This window comes from Lissotriton helveticus, chromosome 3_1, assembly GCF_964261635.1.
Source record: "Lissotriton helveticus chromosome 3_1, aLisHel1.1, whole genome shotgun sequence".
NCBI classification, from domain to species: Eukaryota; Metazoa; Chordata; class Amphibia; order Caudata; family Salamandridae; genus Lissotriton; species Lissotriton helveticus.
This window is the reverse complement of record NC_136061.1, coordinates 341,622,505-341,636,075: the sequence shown is the minus strand read 5'-3', so window position 1 is coordinate 341,636,075 and position 13,571 is coordinate 341,622,505. Positions and strand designations below refer to the sequence as shown.

Below are 13,571 nucleotides of genomic sequence, written 5' to 3'. Positions count from 1 at the left end.
TATGCTCTGCTGCCCCTCTACCGCCAGGGTAGGTAGTTGGCTGCAGCACATTAGTCTACCAATCTCCTGCTCCTCCCTTTTCTGGTGAGCACCTGCCTCAAAGCAGAAGCACAGGTCAGTGTCCAAACCAATGCCCAAAGCAACTATTTGCAAGCTTCATACTAAAACAACCTACACATCTAGACAGTAGACAAGCTATTCGATGCATTTACCCACTACCTAGTGCTACCTAGTGCATGTGAACGTTGGTACCAGTCCTGACGCTAACTGACTATGCAGAAAGTTTGTGGTCTTACATCACTCGGGATCCAACAAACTTGATCGAAGGAAGTCCTTAATGGATTGTGCCCACTCTAATGGCAGCCACCTCCCTCTTCCTTCCTTCCTTCCTTCCTTCATGATAGACCGAACACACCATATTCTCAAACTCCTGTGCATCTTTGCAAGCTTTCACAAGGAAATATGTTTGGGATTGTGTTCAGAGTGAACTCTTTATTACTAAAGTTTATATGCTCAGGCCAAAGTATTTTCTTGGCAAAACCAACTCAATACCTTGAAGAGGGCACTGCATTAGCAAATCTGGTCGAACTCAGGAGAAAAACACAGACACAGAGATTTGAATTAGGTTAGCAAAAAATTAAGGTAGCCGAGCTAAAGGCTTTGTGGTCAGGCAGGAGAGAACAAATGTTGAGAATCCACCTCAATAAGCAAACCACACAGATGACAGTTGTGCTAAAGAAGTGAGGGAAAGGCTAATGTGCAATAAATAAAAACTAAATCCAAGGGCACATGGCAAAAAGGGAGATTCACTGAGACAAGGACAAAGTGACAGATGGAATGCTTTTTTGACGTCTCACTGAGTATCTTAAGTTGGAGGGGCACACCCCGATATAGGTGTCCTATCGCTGGACTGTGGGGCTCAAGCATCAGCTTACTTATAAGCCTGAGGAAGCTCCACCATGTCACAGACAAGCTAACAATAATTGAGTGGACATTGTCAGCACCGAAAAATTGCCCTTCTTGTGATTATGGCAGTGAAACTGAGACACATGTATTCTTTTTTTGTCCTGCCTACCAAAATCCGAGGAAGTACTGGCTCAAGCCGCTCTGCAATAATATTGGCTTCCGGCAGTGTGAGCACGCGCTCAGAGTACTGAAAACTGATACCGCGGGACCAATTGTATTTGCTGTCTCGCACTTTCTGGCTGCTATGTGGCGCATTCAAAGAGTTTTAATGGGCCAAGGTTAACCCTGGCCTCCGTGCCTAATGATCCATTGTGCGTTGTATTCTTCTTTTTTTTAATCAACCAATCTATAATCTCTGTCGTGTTCTTAAATGTTTTTATCCATTGTTTTAAACTTTATTAGAAATGTGACAATTATTCGCTATGAGAATCTTTGGTGGTGAATTACAAATTTGTGCTTTGATGGTATTTTTTACAGAAATAAAGATTTTATGATGATGATGAATGGAATGTTAACATAAGGAATTGTCAGTGGTTTGAAAGTTTGTAGCAAGCATTTTCATCAATCCCATTTTCTGTGTTTGAAGTAAAATATTCTGCCAGTAGAACTACTGGAGGGTGGCATTTCTATGGGCTGGAGCACATCAAGGAGTTGATCGAGAGCCTTCCACGATGACAGTGGACATTCTGCCAGCGCGATGTTCTCTACAGCGTTTAATGTTACAGAAACATTGATTGTAGTTAGTTTGAGATCCCGGTAATCCGTCCTGCTAGGATTAACTCAGACTATTTAATAGGATCTAACTTAGTGCCTCTGAGAGCCTTCAGTATGTCATTTAGGTCTCACTGTTAGAGTTTCTTGATGACCACTTGTTCACAGGACAGGTTTTGCCAACTCACTAATGGCAATGGTATGATTGACAAGGACCTCCAGTAGCACTCTCCATCAGTCTTCCCACACTCATGAGAGAAGGAGGCAAGCTTGACGCCTTCCAAATGAATCCTGGGATTGCTCTTCAAATTTGTTGCACGTATATCGGGTTCTCTATTACTTCAGCTAGAAAATCAGAGAAACAAACAGAGATAACAAACATTGAACACCACTGTAATTCAATTCACTATTTGGTTTTTTTAAACAATTTTATTTGTAAACAAACAATTAACAATGCATAGTAGGTGAAATCTATGGTGGTAAGCTTGGCATACAGTAATGCTTTTAGTCCATCATGTACCCCAATGATGCCCTTAAGGAACAGAGTTCCTCACCAAGCACATGGGAAAGTCTCAATGTTATGGGCTGAGGTGGCAGAGGCGAAGGCCTCCGCTGACCTGGGATGCGGAGAGGCCACCTAGCAAGATCTCAATGACCCTGGAAATCTTTTAAGGGGCACTTAACCCCTCCCCTGCTGGTGACGGAACCACTCCTCCGTCATCAGCTGCGGTCGCGCTGTGCTGATGACGGAGCGGTTCCGTCACGGCCCGCTCGGCACGCCTGCGCGGATTACGCGCCTGGGCTGAGCGTTCCATTGAGCGGGCGGGGCCGTGACGGAACCGCTCCGTCATGAGCACAGCGCAACCGCGGCTGGTGACGGAGCGGTTCCGTCACCAGCATGCGCCCGCCGCGCGGCCGCCCCGCCCCTTAGCACTGCGGCGGAATAGCTGCCGCAGTGAAGGGGTTAAACACAAACAATATCATTTCTGTGGCTCATGTGAATATTTTTTTTTTTTTACTGAATGCATTTGATTATTTAAGTGTTTGTATTTAATAGAAACAATGCATTTAAGTCTTTTGCAACATAGATTATGGTCCTTAATCTTCAAATATGTGGGTATGTAGCTGAAAACTGCAGTATTTACAGCAGAAATACCACATGCAGGTCTCAGTGACATTGACAATTTTGGCCATAATGAGTTCTCACTGAACTTACCCTTTAAATGATCCCTTTGCTTATGGGATAGGACGTCTTCATGACCTGTTAGCAGAGATGATATTTTGATTATAAATTTCCTTGCAATCACCTATGCCCCATCTAATGTCATATGCAAACCACATTAATACTATTCAGTCCATCTTTTGTTACCTTACTTTAGATACACTTACTGCTATATAAACTGTGAGGAAGTGGATTATTAGTTGGGGTGGATGATAGTCCGTCACAAGTAATAATGGCACTATTCTTGTCAGGTCCAGGAAAGGTTTATGTAATTTTAACCTTAGCTCAACTCCTGGTAGCTGCAGCATACACAGAGTTCACGCAGGGGGTGGCGGTGGGGGGGGTCCCGCGGGTCCTGGCCGGGTCCCGTTTTCCTGCTCTCCTGCTGAACAGGGAGCAGGCAGCCTCCCTCCCCTCCAATCAGGCAATCACAACACTGCAATGGCAACGTTGTGATTGATGGGGACGGCGCTCAGCCGGGCACCTTTGGGGAGACCATTTTCTCCATGTAGGCTGCATGCAGCCTACATTGAGAAAAGTATGCACATGACTGGTTTGGTCGGCCCCAGAGGGCTGACCAAACAGCCAAGGCCCGCAACATTGGGCAAGCCACTTCTCCCTGACCTGCCCACCCACCGCCCCCAAACAGGCATACCCTTCTTCTTTCTCGCAGTGCGAGAAGCAGAAACATAAAATGGTATGCAATAAAACAGTGAGGCGACGCTCCTCCGCCCCAATGGAGGAGCCGCCCCTGGTTACCTACTTAGAAACAATTCTAAATATCAGTGGGTTGATAACGGGTTCATCAGCATTGAAGGTAGAGGTGGAAGTCGGGCTAGATGGTGACAGGATGCAGGAAGACTGAGTTCTGATGCAGCTGTCGCTGAAGGAAAGTTAGGGTTTCCGTGCTCTAGAGGTCTTTGGCTTTGATTAAGTTCTCGTCAATGGCAACATCAAGAAAGCTGCAGGATAGAGTTAAAGCGGCCATGGTGCGGACAGAGTCTGATGTCCTGCGGAGAACATAGCAGGAGCTATGGCGAGTCAGACCATCAGTCCCTGGAATGTCCCTGAGGTCCTGGGGCCATTCCAGTAGAAGCCAGCAGCAGCATCCAGAGCAAGTCTAATTGGAAACGGTCAGCTGGGCACTTCTGGAAAGTGGGCTTCTTGCAGCTTTTGTGTTGTTGTAGCTTTGCAGGAGATCACATTTTTGGAGGGAGCAAGCCTTCATTTGGAGCAAACTCTTGGCAGCTGTCTAACCAATGGGGTTAAAGTCCCCTTGGGTGACCTTACCCACTTGTGCAGCGCTTGTGTATTTTACTGTAAACTATCCCACACTGCCCTTCTCTACCTAAAACCAAGATGGCAAAAGCTTTCTTTCCCTGTGCCTACCTAGAGGTGTAGCCATGATAATGGGCAAACCCACCCATGCAGTAACTTCAAGCCAGTTCTGAGGTAGCTTCCCCTCCCACTAAGTTTGGAGACAGGCTGGCTATAGGACGAAAGGGAGGTGGAATTAGGTCTTTTGAAGCTCAATAAGGGACTGGGCACAGCCCTCCAGGCCATCCTGCTCACATCTCCTCACACCAAAGCCCTTGATTCACTGTCTGGGGCAATACACATCTCTCACAGGAGAGCCATTAACAGTCAGGTGACACTGAACACTGAAAGGCACAGTTGGCTTAGGCAGGAAATGACAACTTTCTAAAATTGTCATTTTCAAAATAGTAGCATAAAAATGATCACTAAGTTGGATTTAAAATTACTATTAAAATGAACCCTTCAATCATTGTTCTAGCTATTCTTAAACTGAAGCTATGCATTATAAGGTGTATCTTAACCCAGTACTTTTCTACCGGAGAGCCAGCTTTGTCACAGTGAAAACTGACTTTGGAGGTGTACACTTGTACTTCTTCTTAAATACAATGCACCCTGCCCTACTGTTATTTTGGGCCTACCTTATGGGTAACTTACAAGTATTAAAAAGGCAGGTTTGCGCCTGGCAAAAGGATTATTTTGCCTGGTCGAATTGTAAGTTTTATAACTGCTTACCCAGGCAGCATGAGCAGTCCTGGAGACATGTTTTGCATAGTCACTTTAGTGATGATACAATATGTGCTGCAGGTCACTAGTGACAACTAACTGACAGATCCTGGGTATACTAGGGACTTATAGATAAGTTAAATATGCCAGTCAGCAGTAGCCAGTTTAACCATATATTAGGGGTCAGAGTACATGTACGGGGTTAGCAGTGTCCCAGTGCACAGACTCAAGAAACCAATAGCATCAGGCGAGAAAAAACTGGGTGACCGTACCAATAAACACATTTTCATACATATACCAAATATTTTGGTTCGTAGAATTCCTTTTTATTTTGTAAAATTTCATAAAGCCTTCACAGTATTTCCAAAATTTGTCTAAATATGCCTAATTGATATGAGATGAAAACATAATAGTTGAAACGTGGCTACTGTGGAATCATTAAAAAAATAATAACATTTGTTTCAACACATCAATGCATGCATTCCACTTTTTAAAATGGAGGCTGTAATTTTGTTCACTGCACCAGCATGGTTTGCATGGTCATTATGTCCCACGTTTGTGAAAACACATACGAGTCTTTAATTCAATGCATTATTTTAGTTGCTTGCTCTCAGACTGTCATAGCCACTTTAACATTGAAGGTGTGCTGACTGTACTGTGATTATAGACATGCACATTTACTAAGCTTCAAAAGATGGATAATGTTGTTTTCAAGCAAGGGTTGACAATAATTGAGTGCAGAATACTTGCTACAAACTAAGGGGTGTATCTAGTTTTTAGTCCCTTTGTTGTTTATATTTGCACACGCCAGGGAGAGGTACAGAGACCTGAGAGGATTGTGGCAGCTTTCTCAGCAACCCCAGATGAATTTCGTTTTTATCTCTCCTGGTGAAGGATAATGTGTCTAGAGATTAACAGCCCTAACCTGCACCAACCTTGGTGAAACACTTCAACATAAATTCAAGTAAGCATTTAAACTGAACTGCATTTACTAGGATTTTAAGGGGCGAACTGTGCTGGGAGGTGAAGCAGTGTGCTCCCATTCCCCTTCTGTTTAAAAAGGCTCCCTTGAGCCACTGAGCTGACAAGCTCTTGGAGATTCACCTGTGCACCAGGGAGAGGTACAGAGACCTGAGAGGATTGTGGCAGCTTTCTCAGCAACCCCAGATGAATTTCGTTTTTATCTCTACTGATGAAGGATAATCTCGAGAAACACATGTCTAGAGATTACCAGCACTGACCTGCACTAATTTTGATAAAAAAGCTTCAACAAAAATTCAAGTAAGCATTTAAACTGAACTGCATTTACCAGGATGCTAAGGGGCGAACTGTGCTGGGAGGTGAAGCAGTGTGCTCCCATCCCCCTTCAAGCCGGCCAAACAGTCATTGCGCCCTCAGGAGTGGGCACACCACTCCTCCCCTGCCCTGGCTCTTCGTAAAGCATCCCCGCCCGTAACCAAACAAAAAATGGTAATAACTTTCAGTTATTATCATTTTATGTTTCTGCTTCTCGCACTGCGAGAAAGCAGTAAGGCGACGCTCCTCCGCCCTAGTGAAGGAGCCGCCCCTGCAACTGCCACATACCCAGCTAATGCTGTCAAAAGGCCAAAGCCACTGTTCTGCCCTGGGAACAGTTTTCACACCTCATTAAGGTCACGCACTGATAGGCAGCTGCTGGCAGGCTAATGTAAATTAGCCTCCAGGAGCGGAAAGTGTAACTTTCTAAAAGTTACCTTTCATAAATATTTAATTATCTAACTTTACCATTGTATTGTTTTCTATAAATATTAAAAACAGTGGTTGTATCATTTGTCTGGCTGGTCCCAAACCTGAAATAGTAGAATTAATATTTCAATCTGTAGGCTTATGTTCTCATAGGACAGCCAGAGCCGTCCACAGTGAGTCAGGGACATGGCAACATTACATGTCTACATGCCCCACTTTTAAATACCGCACACTGTACCTTGTTGGCTACAATTGGTGGCTTAATAATATGTAACTTGTTAACTACTTAGGGATGACTTATTAATATTTACCTTATTAATATTGACCTTCGTAAAAAGGGTTATTTTGACAGGTCGGACTGCAGGTTTAAACTGCAGTAGTCAGGTTACAGGGGTTGGCCAGAAGCTATGTTTTCCTTGTCCCACTAGTGGATTGCACAATAGGTGCTGCTGTCTACTGGTGACATTTAATTTTCCAGGCATGGGTGTAGTTTCTACTCCATATAGTGTGGCCATACAAATGAGTTAAATATGTCAATAAGGGATTAGCCAATTTTTTTTATGTTTTATTTAGGGGTCAAGGCACATACACTGGGAACTGGATAGCAGTGTATCTGTGTGCAGAATTTTAAAACCAGCAATACAATTCAACATGAAAATGGGTGTGACCATGCAAAAAGGGTAATTCTCTCACATTAACCTTATCTAAATCATTCCTGTCGAAAATATTACCAAAATAGGAACGTAGTGGATGTGTGCCCTCTCTGTGTGCATTCACATGATATTAATAAACATGACTTTGTCAGCACATCAATGCTTCCATTCCTCTTTTTAATATAGAGCTATGGTTGTTTGCTGTCAACAGTGCTCTTCAAGTGCTCCATGTTTTCTAATCCTCTTGGAGAGCAATGTTTTTAGCAGGTGTTGCATGTCTCATGTACCGTTTTTTTGTATTGGGTTTTTAAACATGAAACAATACAATTACAGCATTAGTCATGCGGGAGCACACATATTTTTGTCATAATACAGATGTTGTTCTGTCCTCTCAATCACAGTTCATGGCGTAGCGAGGTGTCCAAATATCTTTGCGGTTTTCCTTCCTTGTTTATAAAGTCGTATAATATGGCATACAACTATACTTTATAGTGACATCATTTACAGTTACATATGTGTCATTGTTCTTGGCAAGAAATTAGGTCAGTAAGCCAGTCCTTAAACTTTGGAGCTCGTCCCCTGCCCCACCTACAGACAACCAGGCATTTAGCCATTAACAAGGCAGTGGCGGTGTATCGGCGGTATGGCTTGTCAATGAGTGCGGTGTATCCCAGTATGGCGACCAGCAGTGTGCGTTCCAATGATAGCATTGTCATCTGGTTTAGGGAATGAAAAACCTGATCCCAGAAGTCACGTACCCCGGGCACTCCCAGGCTAAGTGAAGGAAATCTGCAGTATGTGTCTTTCAGTTTGTACTTATGCATTTTGACTTGGGTGTAGTATAATCGGTGCAAAAATGTGTAATGCGTGATGCACAGTCTGCTACTCACTGAGATTTGTTCTGATTGCAAACAGCAATAGGTCCAGTGTTCGTCGGTGAGCATGTGTCCTAGCTCTGTGTCTGAGTGTGCACGAGAGGGACAGGGGTGTACATCCTGTAGAGTGTGTATGGTGTGGTATAGTGTAGATACCATATGGCCCGGGGATGTTGTGCAAAGCATCAGTTGCAGAGGGGCCAATGTAGTAGGCTCTTCGGGGAATTCAGGGGTATTGGATCGCATACCTTGGTGGAGCCTTACGTAACGGATTACATCCAGGGAGGACGGCTGGGCATCAGGGAATCCTTGATCTAGTGTCCGGAATTGCCCGTTCTGGTAAAGGTCACCCCATGTTTTGAAGTGAGTCCGATTGAGGAGCTTGTGAAATCCCACCTCCTGGAGCAGTTGCATTCGAGTTTGGTATGATAGGGGGAGCAGCGGTGAGTAAAGCATGGGACATTGTAGTAGAGACGAGATGCGGTTCCAGGATGCAATAGTGCACGAGACCGTGGTAGGCGTCTTGTCTCGTGGCTGGGGGGTTATATATATTGCGCCATCTAGAGGTACAGGGTCCACCAGCCAGTGTTCCGCAGCAACCTTTTGGCATATAACGAGGGGGTGAACCCAGTAGTAAGCATAGAGTGCCTGGGCGCTTATATAGTATAGTTCAAAATTCGCGATGTCGAATCCCCCCAGATAATAAGGTCTAGTGATGTATGTTCCATTGCAGTCGTGGGTGCTTGCCTCCCATACTAATCAAATAATTTATGTTTGTAGTTCCTTGAAAAAATGCCTTCCATGGTAGTATGGGATATTGAGGAATAAGTACAATAGTTGTTAGAGAACCACCATTTAAATCAAAGAAGCACGGCCCTCTAGAGAAAGAAGCAGGGCTATCCAGCAGGTGACACTGTCTGTGATGTGATCCAGGATAGTACCATAATTAAAGCGCATTAATTCCTCCCTGTCTCTGGTGATGCGAATCCCCAGATACCGCATGTCCTAGTGACACCACTCTAGTGGGAAATCTAGGGGGTACGGCTGAGTCTCGAAAGTGAGAGGGAATATTTGTGACTTGCACCAATTTATTTGAACAACAGAGAGTTCCTAAAAACAATGAATTCCTGCAAGAGTGGGTTTATATTACCCTGCCAGCCGGTCTCTGACGTTGAGAGTAATATCATCCACATAGAGCGAATGCAATATTTCGCGTAATTGACAACGTAGTGCTTTGTACTAGTGGCGATGTCGTAATTTTGCCGCCAATGGCTCTACCGCCAAGCCGAGGAGCAGGGGAGAGAGAGGGCACCCCTGTCCAGTGCCTCTGGTTATTGGGAAGGCAGTAGTTAGGTGACCATTGATGAGGACTTTTGCTGTGGGGAGTGTCTATAATAGTCGGATCCAGGAGAGAAACTGTGGAGGGAAGCCCATATGTTGAAGGATTCCCAATAGGTAATCCCATTCGATGGAATCAAACGCCTTCATTGTGTCTAAGAAAACCGCCGCCAGAGGTAAGTAGGGATCGACATTATGGAGGATTGAGAAGAAGGTGTGGAGGTTGTGTGTTGTCGCCTGTCCAGGAATGAAGCCCGCCTGGTCGGGAAGAACTAGCTTCTCCATGAGCAAATTTAAATGGTTGACTATGATTTTGGCTAAAATGATAGTGTTGCAGTTGATTAGGGACAACGGTCTATTGGAGTCGCAATGTATGGCTGGTTTTCCAGGTTTGAGTAGGGAAGTGATGAGCACCTCTCTCATTGAAGGAGGGAGTAAGCCAGCATCATGGGCATCTTCGTACACTTCCTTAAAGATGGGGGCTAGGAGGTCTATGTATGTTTTGTAGAATTCAATGGGGAGCCCGTCTAGGCCTGGGGCCTTGCCTGATTTCATTTGCATTATGGATTCCCGTATTTCATCTATCTCAAATGGGGCACAGAGAAATTCCCACTGTGAATCACCCAGCCATGCCAGTGCCACGTCATCTAGATAATTGTCCAGGTCGAGGGTGTTGCATCTATTAGATGCGTACAGCGAGGAGTAATGTGTGGAAAATGTGTTAAGAATATCAATAGTGTCTCTGTAGAGTGCGTCACCTGGACCAGCTATTTCTATGACATAATTGGAAAAACGTGGTCATCGCATTGTTTTGGCCAAGACCTTTCCTGGGCGTTCGCCCTTGCCATATCGTCGGGCCACCCAGTGTTTGCCCCTGAACTTCGTCTCACGGTTGGCAGTATCGGTGTATTCTGTGAGTTTGTCTCGGAACATGCGACGTGTCGGTCCATCGGAACCTGGCACAAATTTGGTCTCCAATGCCTTGAGCTCAGCTTCCAATTTTTTTAGCATTCCCTGTATGTCTCGTAGGATGCCTGTGCTTTTCGAGATGCAGAAACCCCGAATTGTGACCTTGAAGGCCTGCCAGACCACCTCAACAGTATATACAGACCTTTTGTTTTTCTGTAAAAACTCTTGCATTTCCTGCCCCAGTTCTTCCTGAAATACCACATCTAACAGCGTTAGGGGGGGTAGCCTCCAGACGCTACGTGGGAGACCGCAACCCGGGAGTGTGAGCGCTACTTTCAAAGGAGCATGGTCAGAATATGCCAAGTGCGTCACATCCTGAAGCTGGGAACCTAGTCCTCGTGTGAGCAGGAAGTAGTCTAGGTGTGCCCGGATGCATACTGAGCGGCAAAGTGAGTGATTTCCGTAGTGAGCGGGTGAAGATGGTGCCATGCATTTAATAGACCATTTTCTGTAACTATGCCATCCATGACTTTGTGTGACCGGTTGTAGTGGTGCACCGAGGGGTTGGATCTGTCCACGGTTGGGTTAAGAGCGACATTAAAGTCCCCGCCCCATATTATGTGTGTAGACCCTATCGCCACAATCTTACCCCAAAGCACTGTGAAGAAACCGGGGGAGTAGATGTTGGGGCCGTAACAGCAGGCAAGAGTGCCCGATTCTGTGCCTAGCCTGCCCCATGCGAGGCAGTATCGCGAATGTGGATCATGTTCTGACCCAATCAGAGCGAAGGGAGTTGTTTTTTTGATGAGTATAGCCGTCGCTCTAGAACAGGGGTCTTTTCAGAGCTACTTCGGAGCAGTGAAAATTGTTGTGAGCTACTGAAGGCTACGAAACTCGCACATTTATTTGAGAGACCCCTCTCATGCCCAGTTTCATGGACTTTAAGGCTAATTTCCTCCAAGCCATCATTACCAACCTTAAAACTCCTTACTGCCTGGAGGCCTCAAAATAAACATACCAGGGACAGGGCAGACACCTGGAGCCAGGGAGGAGGAAATAACAGGACCTCAGACAGGGCAATGACAACATTGGAGGGGGCAATAAGAAGTCAGTACAGGGTACATTAATAGAGAACAGAGCAGGCAATAACCACGCATGAGAGAGGGCAATATGAGGCATCAGAGGCGACAATAAGGAGACATCAGACGAGGCATTAATGATTATAATGGGACAATAGAGAGGGAAATAGTGGCATCAGAGTTGGCTGCAATGAGGCATCAGACGGGGCATTAACAGGGAGATAGAATAGGCAATAATGGCAAAGGTAGGACAATAATAGCACATGGAATGGGTTAATTGCAGGGCAATAAATAAGGAAATCCCACTACTTCGGGCAGGGAAATAATACTGCATCAGAGAGGGGGTTAAGAGGGCATTTAGGGGGATAACATCGCATCAGAAAGGACAACCATAGGGCCTCAGAGGTGTCAATTACAGAGCATCAGTGGCAGGAATAATCGCAAATTTGATAAGACATTAACAGGGCGCCCAGGAGAATAAAAATGGCGCTTCAGATGGGGGTAATAATAGGCCATTGGAGAGGGCAGAAAGCGAATCAGAGGAGCTATAATGTTATCAGGTGGGGCACTAACAAAGCATCAAAGATGATAAGGCGTCTGCGAGGATAACCAGAAGCGACACAAATATGGTAGAACCAAGGGCAATGGTACCGGACACAATAACGTGGGGTTATAATATCCCGTCAGGGGAATGGAGCATCTGGACCATCATGATACTTGCTTAGTCTTAATGTCGGTGTGTCCGGAGGCTACAGACGAACGGCGGATCTAGGCATTAACTCACTCTGGCCCTTAGCTGCGGCACTGCAGGGAGGCTGAGCTCAGGCGACGCCGTGATTCCGTTACCATTTACCAACCGGCCCGCGGCCTCCACACAGTGATCGGGCTGCAGCTGTCCTGAAAGTTCAGTGCGGGTCGACCAGTGATACTGCGGGAGGCCCGCGGTCCCTGCAGGGGACCCCATAGGAGGGCAAAGTGAGGGTTGTGGGACAAGGGTACCGATGCCACTACTATGTCCTGGCGGCCCCATGGCTTTGAAATCTGCGGGTCACATTTCTTTGAAACAACTGCATTCTGTACTAGGTAGGGCCCGGGTAACATTTATAACAGCTGAGGTAGCACAGTGGCGTCCTGGGCCAGTGTGAACTGCCTGTACCAGCGCTGTGAACTGCCTGCACCAGCGCTGTGAGCTGCCTGCACCAGCATTGTGAACTGTCTGCACCAGCGCTGCGAGCTGCACCATTACTGAATTTGTGGCGTAGCCTGCTAACCATACAGCCCGGTGCTGCCTTACTAAAATCGCCCAGCTCACTCGAATCTTGACATACTTGCGGCTGCAGCACGTTTACAGAACATAAGGCTCCAGTCTGGAGAACAGCACATTAAGAGGTATAATGCTTACCGATTGATCAGCTCCTCGTTTGTCTCCCACTTTCATCTGCCTTTCTTCCTCCTCCACCTTTCCCTCTCACAGCTACCTCCTTCTCGAACCAACACGCAGCCCGACCTGCCTCGACCACCCTACTCATTCGTCTTTGTTCTCTCCCTTCCCCCGGATGGTGTTCAGACCCCTTCATCACTCGTATTAGCCTCCGCTTCACTGTCCCTGTCCGCCACTCCGGACACAGTGTCTGTTGTCAGCGGGCCCATCGCACCGCGCTGTGTGCCACATGTCCTGCCCCTGTGATGAGACCTGCAGACACTGGCCTGCCAGGGAGAGCGCCTCTCTGCCAGGATGCAAGGTAGAAACAAGCATTTACAATGCAACGGTTTCGCCTTTGTAAAAGTTTGAGCTATTGGCATTGTAAATGACAAATTTTGTATTTATGTGTTGGTTTTGAAAGCAGATAAATAAATGGCATTGTCATTTACAATGCCACTAGCTTAATCTCTCTGGCTACAGGGCCCGCATTCACCAACATAGTGTGCATTATTACTGCAGATGTTTTAACGTATCCAGATAAATGGAGATTAAGGGAAACTACTCACTTAAGTAAGAGCCAACATGGGGAACTAGCTTATTTAGTTAAGCATGTGTGGAAATAACATCCTC

The 13,571-nt window shown here is 45.9% G+C and overlaps 1 protein-coding gene across 4 annotated transcripts in view; it reads right to left on the bottom strand.

Annotated features, from left to right (window-relative positions):
• Nucleotides 1-1,324: 1,324 nt before the first annotated feature.
• The window catches only part of LOC144822446 (uncharacterized), a 354,287-nt gene continuing 342,040 nt past the window's right edge, over nt 1,325-13,571 (bottom strand). For 2 of the 4 annotated variants that reach the window (XM_078679990.1, XM_078679991.1), the window contains exons 7-8: nt 2,894-2,938; nt 1,325-2,022 (exon numbers count right to left, since the gene is read on the bottom strand). In XM_078679990.1, coding sequence (XP_078536116.1) covers nt 1,982-2,022; nt 2,894-2,938 — 86 coding nt within the window. In that variant the 3' untranslated portion in view covers nt 1,325-1,981. The remainder of the gene's footprint in view (nt 2,023-2,893; nt 2,939-13,571) is intronic. The other 2 variants (XR_013608621.1, XR_013608622.1) reach the window with 1 other exon arrangement.